The sequence below is a fragment of the Gymnoscopelus microlampas genome (genome assembly GCF_963454915.1).
Source record: "Gymnoscopelus microlampas genome assembly, chromosome: 23".
NCBI classification, from domain to species: domain Eukaryota; kingdom Metazoa; phylum Chordata; class Actinopteri; order Myctophiformes; family Myctophidae; genus Gymnoscopelus; species Gymnoscopelus microlampas.
The window spans coordinates 27,818,144-27,835,021 of NC_139960.1; the positions used below are offsets into that span (position 1 = coordinate 27,818,144).

Below are 16,878 nucleotides of genomic sequence, written 5' to 3' on the forward strand. Positions count from 1 at the left end.
CCTGTTTTCCGGCACCGCTCGCCCCCCGCCCCGCCCCGCCCTGCCCCGTCCCGCCCCGCCCCGCCCTCTCCATTTCATGTCTTTGCTGTTTCCGCTTCCGTGTCTATCCAGCTTTTCTGGCTATGGGATGAGAGCTATACCAGATGAAATGATAACTTAGGTTAACTTTACGTTTTGACAGAGAAGGACTTGGCAATAGCACTTTGCACGGGAGCACAAAAAAACGAAAACAAAGTTCCGTACCATACCTGCATCTCTCAGCTACCACCCAGCGCTGCAGTCAAACCATACCCTGCTTTCCTGTGGATGCAGTGCCTCCTCCTCCTCCTCCTCCTCCTCAGTGGATATAAGCCTTACCTGCTCCTCCTGCCTCGCGCCAACTTTATCCTGCATCAGCATCGAGGACCATCCTTTCCCTGCTGTGAAGCATATTGTTAGTTATTACTGTGTGTGTGTGTGTGTGTGTGTGTGTGTGTGTGTGTGTGTGTGTGTGTGTGTGTGTGTGTGTGTGTGTGTGTGTGTGTGTGTGTGTGTGTGTGTGTGTGTGTGTGTGTGTGTGTGTATGGGCGTGCCAGTGGCGGACAAAGTACTCAACCCCATTACTTGAGTCAGAGTATAGATACTCCTGGTCAAATATTACTCAACTGTGAAAAGTGAAAGTCGCTCATAGTACTGGAGTACTTTGCCTTTAAAAAGACTTGAATCTTCAAAAGTGTATGCTTTAAGAAAAAAGTATTCAAAAGCACAAATTACAAAGTACATTTGCTTTTGTAAAACCAATGCATGGCAGTATTGACATTGACATTAGATTCGAAAAATGTAAAGAAAAAAAGAAGAAAACCAAGTGGTTAATTCAAAATGTACTTTTTCCCTTCCTAGAAATGCAGTGGAGTAAAAAAAGTACAACGTTTGTCTTTGAACTGTAATGGAGTGAAAGTCACAAGTATCCCAAAGGAAAAAAAAAAAAGTACAGCACTCAAGTAACGGTAAATTGGTCACGGTCCACCACTGGGCGTGTGTGAGTGCACGGCTTTACTGTGTGCACGCGTTGACGTGTGCGTGTCTACTCTGCAGAGAAGCCGCTGTTCACGCGGGACCCCACGCAGCTGAAGGGCAGCTTCCTGTCCACGCCGCTGCTGAAGAGCAACATGGGCTTCGGGTTCACCATCATCGGAGGGGACGAGCCCGACGAGTTCCTCCAGGTCAAGAGTGTCATACCCGACGGCCCGGCGGCAGCCGACGGCAAGATGGCCACGGGTACGTACGGGACATTACATTACGCCCAGTCATTCTCAACGCTCTTTAACCCATTGACACCTGAAGCCGATTCTACATGTCTCCTAAATCCCAACAGTTTTCTGAAAAACGTATGTTTCTATATCAGTGATGCTCAATCTTTTTTATGTCAAGGACCCCCAAAATGATATGTATTTGGCCGCCGACCCCCATCAAAATATGTTTTTCCATGGACCCCCAGAAGCAAAAATTTGAGTTAAAATGTTTCGCTTTAAAATATATATATTCAAAGATTTGCACACATTTTCACGAATTTTCAAAAATAGCAGATCTACAAGCTCGTAGCGCGGCACTCGGTGCCGCGCTATGAGCTTGTATATCTGCTATTTTTGAATAGCCCAAAGTGTAAAATAATGCTTTTTAGCTCAAGTCTAAAAAGGACACAGTTCCAGGTCTCAATGGGTTAATTTCAAAGAACCCCCTGTTTGATATGCATTATATTAGGCCGGTGGTTTCCAATTTATTTTGGGGCGGTCCCCAGATGATTAGCTTAATGTGCAACGTTGTTTTCTCACTCAACAGTAAACAAACCAACATAAGTGTATACAGGGTATCTGCCCATTTCTGAAGTGACAATGTAAGGACTTTTAAGACCTTTATAATACCAAATTGGCCAAATTGTCAAATATTACGTAAGAAAAAGAGGCAAACATTGCGATAATAGCCGATCTACAAGCTCACAACGCCTCACAGTTGTAGTTTGGCTATTTTCACAATATTTATCTGTGGAAGCGAGTCAAACTAAATGTAATGCCTACACTTCCAAGTGCTTGTAAGGGTGGGGGGTCCCCAGTTCAAATATTATTATTTTGGAGGGTCGCGGCCTGAAAACTTTGGGAACCCTTGCATTAGGCCATGCCCCCCTATTTGAGACAACACTTTCTTTTTATTTATCTGGGACTAGTCTACGCAAGCTATTTGAGTGCGCGGGAGTTGGGAAGGACCCGGAAAGGACGCGCTGTGATTGGCCAGTAGTCACTTTTGAGTAGCAGTTGGGGCAAACGCTCACCCCCAAAAACGTGATTTACGATTCTGTGCCTATGGAGACATAACTCGGCGAGTCGGCTCAAGTTTGCTTGAGACGGCGTGCCCCCACTCTCAGAATGAACACGCCCAAAAGGGTTCATTTGGTTCCGTTTGTACACTCTCAGAGTTACAGACCCATAAGGGTCCATTTGGACCGCTGGGGGTCCCCGGATATGACGTTGAGAGATCTGACGGACATCTGAATGGTGGAGACAGCAGTGGTGGAAAGTAACTAAGTACATTTACTTAAGTACTATACATAAGTAACATTTTGAGGTATTTGTACTTTACTTGAGTATTTCCAATTTCCAATACTTTTACTTCTGCTCCACTACATCTCAGAGGCAAATATTGTACTTTTACTCCACTACAATTATTTGAAAACTTGAGTTACTAGTTACTTTTCAGATATAAATTATTACATTATAAAACATACATTAACCACTTTAAACCTATTTTATACCTAGGCTATTTGAAAATAGCCGATCTACAAGCTTACAACGCGTCGCATCGCGACGCGTTGTGAGCTTGTAGATCTGCTATTTTCAAATATTTAGTACTTTTACTTTTGGTACTTTAAGTACATTTTGATGCCAATACTTTTGTACTTTTACTCAAGTAAATTTTGAATTCTGGACTTTTACTTGTAACTGAATATTTTTATATTGCAGTATTGGTACTTTTACTTAAGTAAAGAATTTGCGTACTTTTTCCACCACTGGTGGAGAGTAAATCTACTCAACCACTGTACTTATAATTGCATGGATATCTGTGTCCATGGGTCTCTTACCGGGGTTGCACTGTGTCTGTGCAGATGCTGTGTGTAGTGTGTGTACCACTTATGAGGCCCATATATGCCCACAAGTACTGTATATTGTAGAATTTGGGAAATAGACTTTGCGAGGACCATTTTCCTGGTTCTCACAAAGTCTATTTTTATGGTAATAAAATGTTTTAAATAAAATAGAGCTCTGCAATCTGCAAGCACTATGAGCTAGTAGATCGGCTATTTTCAGCTTTATTTTCAGGGTTAAAGATGACCCAAAATATTTTTTTTGTGGCATTCATAAAGTCGCTGTCCTAAAAATGTTGACGTCCTCACGAGCATAGTAATACAAAATGTGTGTGTGTGCGCTCGCGGGTGCAAAGTGCATGCGAGTGTGTATGTGTAATGCGCGTACGTGCCATCTGCGGCAGCTGTGCTCTTCCATTAATCATGATGGGGACTTTATGAGCACCATAACTCCTGGCTGGAGCCACGCGGGACTGGGAGACTGCAGCACTACGCGCGCACACACACACACACACACACACACACACAAATAGGGTATGCATCTACATAAACACACAGACACGTACACACACACACACACACACAAACACAAACGCAGCACAGTGCAGCTGCTCTGAAGGTCAGGACATGGGACTAGCAGGTGTGTCAATGCTCCCAGCATGCACTGATGTATCTATCTGCTGCTCTGGATGGGAACACACACACACACACACACACACACACACACACACACACACACACACACACACACACACACAGACACAGACACAGACACAGACACAGACACACACACACACACACACACACAGGTCATGCTGCTCATTTATCATGGCGTCGCTGTCAAGCAGAAACCTTGTATCTCAGAATTTCAACATTTTTCTGGTAAATGAACGCCCTACTTCGTCATACTTCAATGTCACACAAAAATAGCAATTCTTGGCATTTTTTAAATGGTTTTTAATATTTTAATTCTTTTTTTTTTACAGTTTACCCCCAAAATGACTTTTTTTCTATCGATTAGTCACCCCATGGAGACTTGAATTCATGGATATATATTTATTTATTTTTGCCAATAATTTGACACAAAGAGTCTCCTTTGTGTCTCTTACCGGAACCGCAGCCTACCGGTCCGCTGGTCATCAAATTATTGGCTTAGGAATGCGCCAAAAACAAAATAATATCCAGTCTCCATGGGGTGACTAATCGATAGAAAAAAAGTTTTTTTGGGGGTGAACTATCCCTTTAAGTGAAAGTGAAGTCTGTCTGTGGGATTTATAAATATTTAACCAATGAAATAATAACTACATTGAATCCATTGGCACACAGGTTCTTTTTCCCATTCCCTGAAAAGTAACTGTTCTGGACATACAAGGTATCCACGGCGACAGCAACGATGTGCTGTAACGTGTTTGTTTTGTTAGCGTCTCTCTTCTCCAACACAGGAGATCTTAACCCATTCAACCCGGGTCATTTTTAGATTTCTTTGGCTATTCAAAAATAGCAGATCTACAAGCTCATAGCGCGGCACCGAGTGCCGCGCTATGAGCTTGTAGATCTGCTATTTTTTGAAACATCGTGAAAATGTGTCTAAATCTTGAATGTATATATTATTTTTTTTAAGGCGAACATTTGTAACTCAAATCGTATTGCTTCTGGGGATTCTACAAATGTCTTCTAAATCCTAACAGTTTTCAGTGGTTCTTAACCTTTTTCATGTCAAGCACCCCCAAAATTATATGTAATTGACCCCCGTCTGAAAACGTTTGTTCCAGGGACCCCCCAGAAGCAAAGATTTGAGTTAAAAATGTTGGCTTTAAAAAAAAATATATATATTCAAAGATTCGCACAGATGTTCACGATTTAAAAAAATAAATAGCAGATCTACAAGCTCGTAGCGCGGCACTCGGTGCCGCGCTACGAGCTTGTATATCTGCTATTTTTGAATAGCCACAGAAATCTTGAAATGACAGAGAGATGCGTTCCCGGATTTAATGGGTTAAGGGCCCCCCCCGTATGTGTTTAGTGGAATTACCTTTGGAAATTGGAATGTGTTGCTGTGTGTAAAAGTGAAAGTGTGGCAATAGAGTCCCTCTGACGCTGTGTTTGTGTTAGAGACCCCTCTGGGGGAGTAATGGATTATCTTCACCATACTGCGTAATAATCCCCCCCCCAAAAAAAAGTAATGGAGGGGCTCCCATCGTTCCTGCCTCCCTTCCCTCTCATCTCCTCCCCGCATCCTCCGCCATTTCTCCATCTCTCCCTCACAACCAGTGGATGAAAAAGTATTCAAATGTTTTACTTAAGTAAAAGTATCAATACTGCTATGTAGAAGAACTCCGTTACAAGTAAAAAGTCCGGAATTAAAAATGTGCTCGAGTAAAAAGTACAAAAGTATTGGTATCAAAATGTCCTTAAAGTACCAAAAGGAAAAGTACAAAAATGTTTGAAAATAGCAGATCTACAAGCTCACAACGCGTCGCGATGCGACACGTTGTGAGCTTGTAGATCTGCTATTTTCAAATAGCCTAGGTATAAAATAGGGCTCAAGTGGTTCATGTGTGTTTTATAATGTCATAATGTATATCTGCAAAGTAACTAGCAGCTAAAGTTTTCCCCCCCCCCCCCCCCCAATCCCATCCCATCCCCTCCCCAGGCTCAGTGTCCTACTTCTGCAAAGCTATAGCAGCATTTGGCTCTATCAGAATCCACAGGCCCGCCACACACACACCTGCGGAGATGAGGGGAAAAAAATCCCCCAATTCCACACGGATAACTCACACTGCCAGGAATGGCATCTGATAGAAAGACAATGTTTTTTTTTCTTTTTTAAGCTGCGTTCCTCCTCGCCCAGAATTGCAGCGTTGTGTGTCTTGTGGGACAGCTTTGAATTCATTTGAGGGGGTTTTCTTAACCCGTTCAATCCGGGGGGGAACGCATCTGTGTCATTTTTAAGATTTGTTTGGCTATTAAAAAATAGCAGATCTACAAGCTCATGGCGCTATGAGCTTGTAGATCTGCTATTTTTGAACAGAAAATCGTGAAAATGTGTGTAAATCTTTGAATATATATATATATAAATGTTAACTCAAATATTTGCTTTTGGGGGTCCCTGGAACAAAATATTTTGAGATGGGGGTTTGGATGCTCATTGACATGAAAAAAAGTTTGAGAACCACTGATATTTGTAGAATCCTTTGAAGCAAAGATTTGAGTTACAAAAAAATATATATATATGTTTTAAAAAACATATATATTCAAAGATTTGCACAGATGTTCACGATTAAAAAAAAATGCAGATCTACAAGCTCATAGCGCGGCACTCGGTGCCGCGCTATGAGCTTGTATATCTGCTATTTTTGAATAGACAAAATAAATCTTAAAATGACACGGATGCATTCCCGGTCTTAATGGTTTAAGTGTTGCTACGGGAAGATCTTCCACATTTACACATACTGTACTGTACAATTGACATGTGCAGGGCCACGCACAATACAGTAGCTAACATGTCGAGATAGCTGGAATTTTAGAGGTTTAGCCCATGATGCTGATTAACCCATTAAGACCTGAGGCGATTCTTAAAAATGCTTTCTAAATCTTAACGTTTAGAAATTGTGTGTAAAAAATGTTTAGGATTTTTCAAAAATAGCAGATCTACAAGCTCGTAGCGCGGCACTCGGTGCCGCGCTATGAGCTTGTAGATCTGCTATTTTTGAATAGCCAAAGAAATCTAAAGTGACACAGATGCGTTACAGGTCTTAATGGGTTAATACGAAACTGCAGAACGGCAGCCATGTAATAACAATATGTGATGTATTTGCATAATCTCATATACAATGAAACCTAGAATAGAAACCGAGAATAATATTAAGCATTTCAGCTTATTCAACATAAAATCGCTTGTTTCACACAAAATGTGTCACCCCCACACAAACAGCTGAAAGGGCCAACACAATAACTTGTGTCTGTATGTCATAGCTTACATTATTTTTTTATTTTAATTTGAACTTCCACCCTGGACTCGCGTTTAGATCCCTGAGCTGTGGGACTTACATTTCTAATTCCCCATACAATATAATTTGACATTGTTTGTCATGCTATAAATCTGACTCTGCCGGAATGCAGGGGTCGGTTCTGTTCATTATCACATAATAATAGACTACACACACACACACACATACACACACACACACACACACACACACACACACACACACACACACACACACACACACACACACACACACACACACACACACACACACACACACACACACACACACACACACACACACACACACACACACACACACACACACACACACACACAAACACACACCCCATTAACCCTTTTAGACCGGGAACGCATCTGTGTGTCATTTAAGATTTCTTTGGCTATTCAAAAATAGCAGATATACAAGCTCATAGCACGGCCAGGGTGCCGCGCCATGAGCTTGTAGATTTTTTTTAAATCGTGGAAAATTTGTGCAAATCTTTGAACATATATATATATATATTTTTTTAAATCAAACATTTTTTACTCAAATCTTTGCTGCTGGGGATTCTACAAATGTCTTCTAAAAAAAATGCATGTCGCTATAATATCAGTGGTGCTCAAACCTTTTCATGTCAAGGACTCCCAGAATTACATGTATTTGGCCGTGTACCGCCATCTCAAAATATTTAGTTCCAGGGACCCCCATGAAGCAAAGATTTGAGTTAAACATGTTCGCTTTAAACATATATATATATTCAAAGATTTGCACACATTTTCAAGATTTTTCAAAAATAGGCACCGAGTGCCGCGCTATGAGCTTGTAGATCTGCTATTTTTGAATAGCCAAATAATTACACAGATGCATTCCCAGTCTTAAAGGGTTAAGTTTTCTGTCCATGACAGCCAATTCTTATGCGGGTCAAGGAGACCTCATGTTACTGTGTGTCAACAGCCTTATTATAGAGTGTGCTGTTTGCTTGAGGTTGAATCCGTCATTATGAATACATGAGGGTTTTGACAGTGAAGGACAGGAGAGCTGGAAACGTACTTCTATTGGGCGGGTGGGGTTTATAGTTAACCCATTCAATCCGCGAACGCATCTGTGTAATTTTTTAGATTTTAGCTATAATCATTATTTTTTATACTTTGGCTATTAAAAAATAGCAGATCTTCAAGCTCATAGCCTTGAACATTTGTGCGAATCTTTGAATATATATATTTTAAAGCGAACATTTGCAACTCTTCTGGAGATCCCTGGAACAACATGTTTTACAAATGTTCGCCTCAAAAATTATGTATTCAAAGATTTGCACGAATTTTCATGACTTTTCAAAAGAAAATCATAGCTTGTATATCTGCTATTTTTGAATAGCCAAAGAAATCTAAAATGACAGAGATGCGTTCCCGGATTGACTGGGTTAAGGTCGGTGTGATTGAGAACAGTGGTTCTCAACTTCTGGCCGTGAGGATGTTGCAAGTTGGCGCCCAAATAATTGGCAAAACACAATGATTTTTTTTACAATAATATAACATTAATAGATATGTAAAAAGAAATCTGTGATAGTATTTTTTCTTACCTTGAAAAGTGAGTTTATGAGCTTGTAGATCTGCTTTTTTTTTTTTTATCTTGAAAATGTGTGCAAATCTTTGAATATATATATGTTTTTAAAGCGAAAAACTTTAACTCAAATCTTTGCTTCTGGCGGTTTCTACAAATGTCTTCTAATACCTAGTTTTTTTTCTTTCTTTTTTTTTTTTTACTTATGTTGCTACTGTATATAGCAGTGGTTCTCAAACTTTTTTCATGTCAAGGACCCCCAAAATGATATGTATTTGTCCGCGGACCCCCATTTCAAAATATGTTGTTCCAGGGACCCCCAGAGGCAAAGTTTTGAGTTAAAAATGTATATATATATTCAAGGATTTTCACACATTTTCCACAATTAAAACAAATAAATAGTAGATCTACAAGCTCAAAATATACATGTTTCAAACTGTTGTTTTTTGTCATGAGTAAATCCACACAGAACACGAATACTACGCCACGATAAAGTAGCGTCATTTTTTATTTGGAACGAGGTGGATTTTTCCACCGTGAATAAACGACATCAACCTGTATGAATGAGACATCCTCAACCATTTGAATAATTTGATGCAAAATAATACTCGCTGCCAATAGTAATTTATTCGTCATGCCCCCTGGTGAGTAAATCCCTTTAGGTGTGCATTTTTTTGTCTGTACTTGTGTGGATGTTCCTCTATTTATGCTGGTAACCCGTGTGCGTGTGCGTGTGCGTGTGCGTGTGCGTGTGTGTGCGTGCGTGCGTGCGTGTGTGTGTGTGTGTGTGTGTGTGTGTGTGTGTGTGTGTGTATTACTATACTTGTGAGGACCAACGTCCCCACAAGTATAGTAGAATATGAGAAATAGACGTGGTGAGGACCGTTTTCTTGGTCCTCACAAGATAAATTGTTATTTTATGGTTGAAAAAAGATTTTTAGAGATACTTTTACGATTAGAAAAAGATTCATGTTGGGGTTAGGTTCAGGATTAGACCTTTAGAGGTTAGGTTTAGGGGGTTGGGTTAGATTTTCCCCTATTTTATACTTAGTTGTGCGGCGATGTCAAACACCGTAAAATAGCCGATCTACAAGCTCACAACGTGTCGCAGCGCGACACGTTGTGAGCTTGTAGATCTGCTATTTTCCGGCTTTAGACTTGGGGTTAAAAATATCCCCAAAAAATCATAAATCAATCATAAAATCGGCTTCTTAAAATGTTGACAGGTCTGTGTGAGCGTGCACGGGACAGACAGGGCGCCGTGCGGTGGCCGGGCCATTTGTTTTCCGCCGGTGTACGAAAAAAAACATTGATCGTGACGTCGGGGCTCGAGGCAAATGTCGGCAGGCGTTTACCTGGATTAATTAAAATGTCCCGCGTGTCACGTTGCCCCCGAGGCGCGTTCCAACTCTGTCAATACCAGAGGAGCGTTAACTACTTAACCCATTAAGGCCTGAGGTTCTACGATTCTGCAAATATCTTCTAAATCACACACAGTTTTGGGCCGCGGACCCCCATCTCAAAATATTTTGTTCCAGGGACCCCCCCAGAAGCAAATATTTGATTTAAAAATGTTTGCTTTAAAAATATATATATTGGAAAGATTTGCACCAATTTTCATGATTTTTTTCAAAAATGGCAGATCTACTAGCTCATAGCGCGGCACTCGGTGCCGCGCTATGAGCTTGTATATCTGCTGTTTTTGAGCCAAAGTATGAAATAATGGTTTAAGTGGTCCCCAATGGGTTAAGCCCATATACTTCGTACGACAAATAGCGACAAAAGCTGATCTAAAAAGTTCAAGTGAGCTATTTTAGAAAATGTTCACATTTCAGAAAAGATTTTGGAAATGTCGAGCATTTTTCAAACTTTTTAAAAACATCTTCAGCTATAATAACACGCCCAAAATAGGGATGCCAGAGGGTTCAAGCGGCTAGAACGCAGACAGCATTCTCCATGGTAGAAAAAAAGAACCCCAATTTACTCTGTGAAAGGAGAAAATGACCGTGACATCTCAACTTATCTAGGCTTTAACGCTCATTGGCTTGTGTCATTTAGCAGGGTCAGCCGTGTGGTCAGTATAGCTCCACTGTGTGGATTCGATTCCCCTTCAGCGATCAATCCAAGGGAATCAATGTGCGCTTGCCCCGAGTTGATTTAGAAGACGTGGCATTGAGCCAACTATTAGCGTTTCAATAGTCTCACTGCTTACATTTACAAACCCGTCTAAGAGAATTGGACAGCGTTTTGCTGTCGTTAGCAGGGAGACGGACAATCACTTACTTCACACCTGCCTCGCTCGCAGCTGTGTGTTTTGTGAAGGATCTTTACCTATCGTCTTTAACGCGTCTAGAGCTGTAACGCATCTGTGTCAATTCAGGCTTCATTGGGCAAAAATAGCAGATACACAAGCTCAAAGCGCGGCACCGAGTGCCGTGCTACGAGCTTGTAGATCTGCTTAAAGCGAACATTTGTAAAATATTTTGTTCCAGGGACCCCCCCCCCCCCCCAGAAGCAAAGATTTGAGTTACAAATGTTCGCTTTAAAGATATTTATATTCAAAGATTTGCACACATTTTCACGATTTTCTAGCAGATCTACAAGCTCTATGAGCTTGTATATCTGCTATTTTTGAACAGCCAAACGAAATCTAAAGTGGCACAGATGCGTTCCAGGATTGAATGCGTTAACACCATCCCCTTTCTAACTGACATAATAATTATACCTGTAATTGGAAAATAACGATTGACGTTGTCTTCGTTAGTGCTTTTATTCATACTGAAATGTGGATTACACCCTCTGTTACAATAATAAATAAATGAAAACGGCAGGATATCTTGCCTGTACACTGGTTGTGAAAAGAGCATGGCGAAGGAGATCGTCTGTGAAGGGAGGTTTAATCGTTTTGTCTTGGTAATAGGAAGTAAATTACGACGGTCGTCACCCGAATCCACGATAGATGATTAACATTCTTATAGCCACTTGTCAACTGTAGTATTTCTAACACCTCGAAAAGCTAAGGTAACGATGTTATCAGCGCGCGGTGACATTATCTGTAGTGTGGGAAATGTTTTACGGGGCCGGCGAGAATTCAGAGTGAGCCCCACCGCTGATATACTGTACTATAGAGTCCATAAAGTACTGGGGAAGCTACGGAATACAGCCCGACCGATGCTAGAGTCCTGGGTCTCATGCCCATAAAGAATAATCATTTTGTAGAGTTCTAGACCACCGGTTACCAATGTTTTGACCGATATTCTGAGCAACAACAAAAAAAATCTGTAGATTTTATTAAAGTTTGTATTTGAGAGCATTTAACTCCTAGGTTTTGTAGGTTCAGGCCTCTAGGTAAGTGTTTGCGCCTGATGGGATGACGATACATTGAGGTTAGATAACACTCCATATTTGGGCGTTGCTGCATTGGGAACTCCTTATGTGGTTATGGCTGAGTCATAGTGACGACGTGGTCGACCGGCCCGGCCAGTCCTCCCTTAAGCCAATTTGAATAAAGTATACAACATGAATAAATACAAAGGATAAACACAAATAACTTTTTATTTAACCGTGTAAGCCCTATTCAGACATTTTACAAAAATAGCTGATCTACAAACTCACTGAAGATTTGCTGATATGTTGCTGATTTTTAAACATTTTGAAAGCTTTTGAAAGACATGCCCAAAATAGGGATTCCAGGTTGAAAGTGCTTAATTGCCAATACCGATGGCGTCAAAAAAAGTCAAATAATGGCCAATATATGGTCCAAAGCGATATATGGGTCTGCCTTTACTACAGTGGTTCTTAAGTGCGGTCCGGGGACCCCCAGGGGTCCTTGAGGGAGTTCTAGGGGGTCCCCAACTAAATATGGGATAGTTAGGAACCAAGGGGATCCTTATGGGTGTATAACTCTGAGAGTGTACAAATGGAACCAAATGGACCCTAACGGGTCCATTTGGTTCCATTTGTACACTCTCAAAGATAAATTAACATTGATACAATATAAATTGGGGTCTCAGAGATAGAAATGCCATTAAATGGGGGTCCGTAGCCTAATGCATGTCAAACTTGGGGGTCCTTGAAATTAAAATGGATGAAAATCACTGCTAGAGCCGTAGAAATCTTCTGTTATGGGGGTCCCTGGCATATCTTTTCAAATGGGGGTCCGCGGGCTAATATGTGTCAATTTGGGGGGGTCCTTGACATGAAAAAGTTTGAGAACCACTGTACTGCAGAATAGTACAGTGTTGTCCATTCCTCCTCGTGAATGACATTTCTGCTCGTCTGTGCCACGCCCCCAGAACCCAGTGGTTGCGTTGAAGCGCATTGGACATGCTGGCCATTTATAGGTACTGCAGCTTAAAACGGCCTCGGGCCACTGTACATGAACGAGCGAAAACTGTTTCGACCAATGGGCAAACTCAATACAAGTGGATGGGAGGGGATTTCCGGTGCCCTCTCTATTATTTTTAGCAGCTGCCAAGCTGCTCTAGAAACAGGCTCAGACGTGGTCATCCGCCTGTCCTGGCTGTCCTTCACTACTTTAAGCCAATGGGGGACACTTCCCCGTTTAAGCCAATGGACGGCCGGTCCTTCGCAGCACCCGCCTCCCCTCACAGCACCTCCCCTCCTGAAGGCAATCATAGTGAGAGGCTGAGAGTCATAAAGTCATTAAGTCATAAAAACTCGGCCTGCGGAGAATGTGTCTCCCTTCAGTGTTGATTTAACTCTGAGGAGAAGTTCTTCTTAGCTGTGATGACATGCAGTGGTGGAAAAAGTACTCACTTTACTTGAGTAAAAGTATGCATGCAGCTGCTAATAATATGACTGTCAAGTCATATTTATTCTTGTTTAACTCTATGTTCTGTGCTCCTCTATAGGCGACGTCATCGTGTACATCAACGACGTGTGCGTCCTGGGCACCACGCACGCCGACGTGGTCAAGCTCTTCCAGTCGGTGCCCATCGGGCAGAGCGTGACCCTGGTGCTGTGCCGCGGCTACCCGCTGCCCTACGACCCCGAGGACCCCGCAGCCGCGGCGGCCGCGGCCCACCACGCCAACAACAACAGCACGTCCGCCACCACCACCACCACCACCACCATCATCTCCCCGCTGGGCATCATGGAGCAGCGGCCCGTCATGGTCAACGGCCGGAGCGGCTACGACAACTACCTGGACTACCTCTCCCGCACGGCGCGCTTCGCCGAGCAGGAGCAGCACCTCCTCGGCGCCCAGCAGCAGCAGATGCTCGCCCCGCACCCGGGCGACACCCACCTGGACGGCTCGCTGCCGCCCACCGCCGGCCCCACGCCGCCGGACAGCGTCTCCATGGCGTCGTCGGGCGCCACCACCCAGGTAGGGTTTATGGGACCCCGGAACCGGTTCTTATTTCCAACCCGGTTCCGAGCTTTAAAGGGATTCTAGGCAACATTAAGCCTAAATTAAAAAAAAAAAATATATATATATATATATATTTTGCATTTTTTCCCCTCTATCAGCCACTATATAATGATGCTGGGGTGTTTTCCTGCATTGAAACACAGTCCTCTTTCTGAAATCCGTATTTTCCCTACTGTTTATGTTTGTCCGGGGCGTAAATTAACGCACGCATGTGCGCGTCCGTGTGAACTTTTTACTTTCGGTTTTAAAACGCTCTCAAACTTCGTTTTTGAGGCACAGAATTTACTTTTAAGATAGCGTTTGGATAGAATTTAGTTGTTTAACTTCATATATGTGGTCAATTTATCATGAAAGAGCCTATTTAAAAATAAAAATTCAGAGAACCACTAGGGGCGGGCAGTAACACGCATTGAATCCGAATAAAGCAACCTATTTTCGGCGTGGCCCCTTCAGAAGTCCTCTTAACTCTATGGAAGTCCCTCCTGCGTCACCCCCTGGTGGTCGGGGAAACGAACTGCTGGAGGCGCGGTGTTTGTTTATCTCTGGACTTGCCGTCAATCCCTTTAAGAACCGGAACCGGTACCCTCACAAAAACATGCGGTAATCCTGGTCACTATACTGCCTCCCCCTGGCCAGCCGGGGCGCCTGATGGAGGGGAAGGGAACTGGTTGGAATAAGGGGTTCCTTCCACGGGCTACGTCCAACCAGGGAAACTCTCCCCTGTCAGGTGACAAGAAGGTCAGTTGGCTCTCATGCATTGAAGGAGGCATGAGCTCGGCCCTGGCCTCCCTAAGGCAGAGGGAGTGTAGTGCCCAGGATTACATTACACAATTGGCACTGGGTGTAAAAAATAGGGTTACAAAATCGTGTGAAAAAAAAAGAAAAAAGAACCAGAACCGGTTCCATCTTATTTGCATTAAAGGTTCCCGCAAGCGGTTCCTGGAATTTCTCATCTGTCTTCATTTGGCTCAGCCGTGTGCATGCAAGCGACTGTGGTGACGTCGCGTCACCTACAAGTGTGTGTGTGGTGGACACGCTGCATTTGTATGATTGAATTTGTGTTTATTATGTACTTGTGTATCGTTGCTGTCCGGCAGAAACCAGCTAACTCCATTTTGAAGCTTTTGCATTTTTTTCCAAGAGCCATTGAACACTCTTTACGTCTGTGTGTTGATTAAAACAATATTGAACCAATGAAAAGCATTAAAAGGCGCTTCTGACAAAACCAGCTAACTCCGTTGGATCCTCAAACTTTCTGCTAAACCAGCTAACTCCACCGACGTTAGCTGGTTTAGCTGACTCCAGGCTCCACCCCCTTTTGACCTCCAACCTCATTGTGAGCTTGGAGGTCCATTCAGCTGTTCTTATCAATGATGAACAAAACCTCCTAACCTCCTTAGTTTTGTTTTAGTCATTTCCTGAGAAATGAACATTTTGGAGTTAGCTGGTTTCTGCCGGACAGCAGAGATATTATGATAGTCAGGGGATATTAAAAAAGTCTTGGAATAAATTCCTTACCAAAAAAAATCTTCACCAATGTGTTTGCAAAGGTGTCTAGTAACACATCACAACTTTATTGAAATTCAGTATCCCTAGGAGAATTTTTGACAGCTCCTTAAAGTTGGAGTACCCACCATAACCTTGGTTAAAAAACAATCCCCCCAAAAAATTGCAATTTTTTGTTTTGCACCAAAACCACTCCTTGGGCTAAAAACGGCCCAATCTCAATGGGCTTTTTACACAAAAAGTATACATGGCTATGGCCGTTTTTAGCCCAAGGAGTGGTTTTGGTGCAAAACAAATGATTGCAATGGATTCAGAATCATAAAAACACCCTAGTTTGACCCCTCACATGCTACTTAAAACAGAATTAAATTTGGATTTTTTTTTTTAACCAAAAAAAGGTTATGGTGGGTACCCCAACTTTAAGGAGCTGTCAAAAATTCTCCTAGGGATACTGAATTTCAATAAAGTTGTGATGTGTTACTAGACACCTTTACAAACACATTGGTGAAGATTTTTTTTGGTAAGGAATTTATTCCAAGATTGGAAAATATTCTGCTAATATCCCCTGACTATGAGTATAAATAATATAAGGAATCGGAAACCGTTCAAATCCTAACGAGTCCCACGAACCCTTACGCCCCACAGGGCGAGCTGCTGACGCTGACCATGGTGAAGGGCGGCGACGGCTTCGGGTTCACCATCGCCGACAGCGCCGCGGGCCAGCGCGTCAAGCAGGTGCTGGAGCCCCAGGGCTGCCCGGGGCTCTGCGAGGGCGACCTGGTGGTGGAGATCAACCAGCGGGCCGTGCACGGCTTCGCGCACACGCAGGTGGTGGAGCTGCTCAAGGAGTGCGCCGTGGGGGCCGAGACCAGCCTGGTGGTCCAGAGAGGCGGAGCGGGTAAGACACAGACAGATACAGATGTGCCATTTCAAAACTTCAAATGTCCTGCCATCGCCAAGACAGTACATTTTCAGGGGATTCCCAGGGCAATAAGAGGGACAAAGAAGGGCATTTAAAATGCTGAATTATTTTGATGATCACTGCTTTTATGAATGCTAATTAATTTGAGCAACTGGTCAGGGACTTCTTCAAATCACCTTTCGCCTCATAATGAGCCTGACACCTTCTTCAACACACATTCTTTTGTTCTCATGTATATGGATGTCTGTTGAAGGGAAAAACGGGGGTGTGTAGTGACAACTTCTTTTCAGGGACAAAACAGTGCCTTTTTAAGGGCAAAACAGGGAGGAAAAAAAATGCATTTTCAGGGCACTTTCAGGGAAAGAACAGTAACGTGTGAAGTTTTGAA

At 42.7% G+C, this 16,878-nt stretch overlaps 1 protein-coding gene across 1 annotated transcript in view; it reads left to right on the forward strand.

Annotated features, from left to right (window-relative positions):
• Positions 1 to 16,878, forward strand: part of LOC311040288 (membrane-associated guanylate kinase, WW and PDZ domain-containing protein 2-like) — a 323,523-nt gene that overhangs the window by 227,638 nt on the left and 79,007 nt on the right. The window contains exons 9-11 of the mRNA XM_084050480.1: positions 1,075 to 1,257; positions 13,542 to 14,017; positions 16,214 to 16,466. Of these exons, the coding sequence (XP_083906606.1) occupies positions 1,075 to 1,257; positions 13,542 to 14,017; positions 16,214 to 16,466 (912 nt within the window). The remainder of the gene's footprint in view (positions 1 to 1,074; positions 1,258 to 13,541; positions 14,018 to 16,213; positions 16,467 to 16,878) is intronic.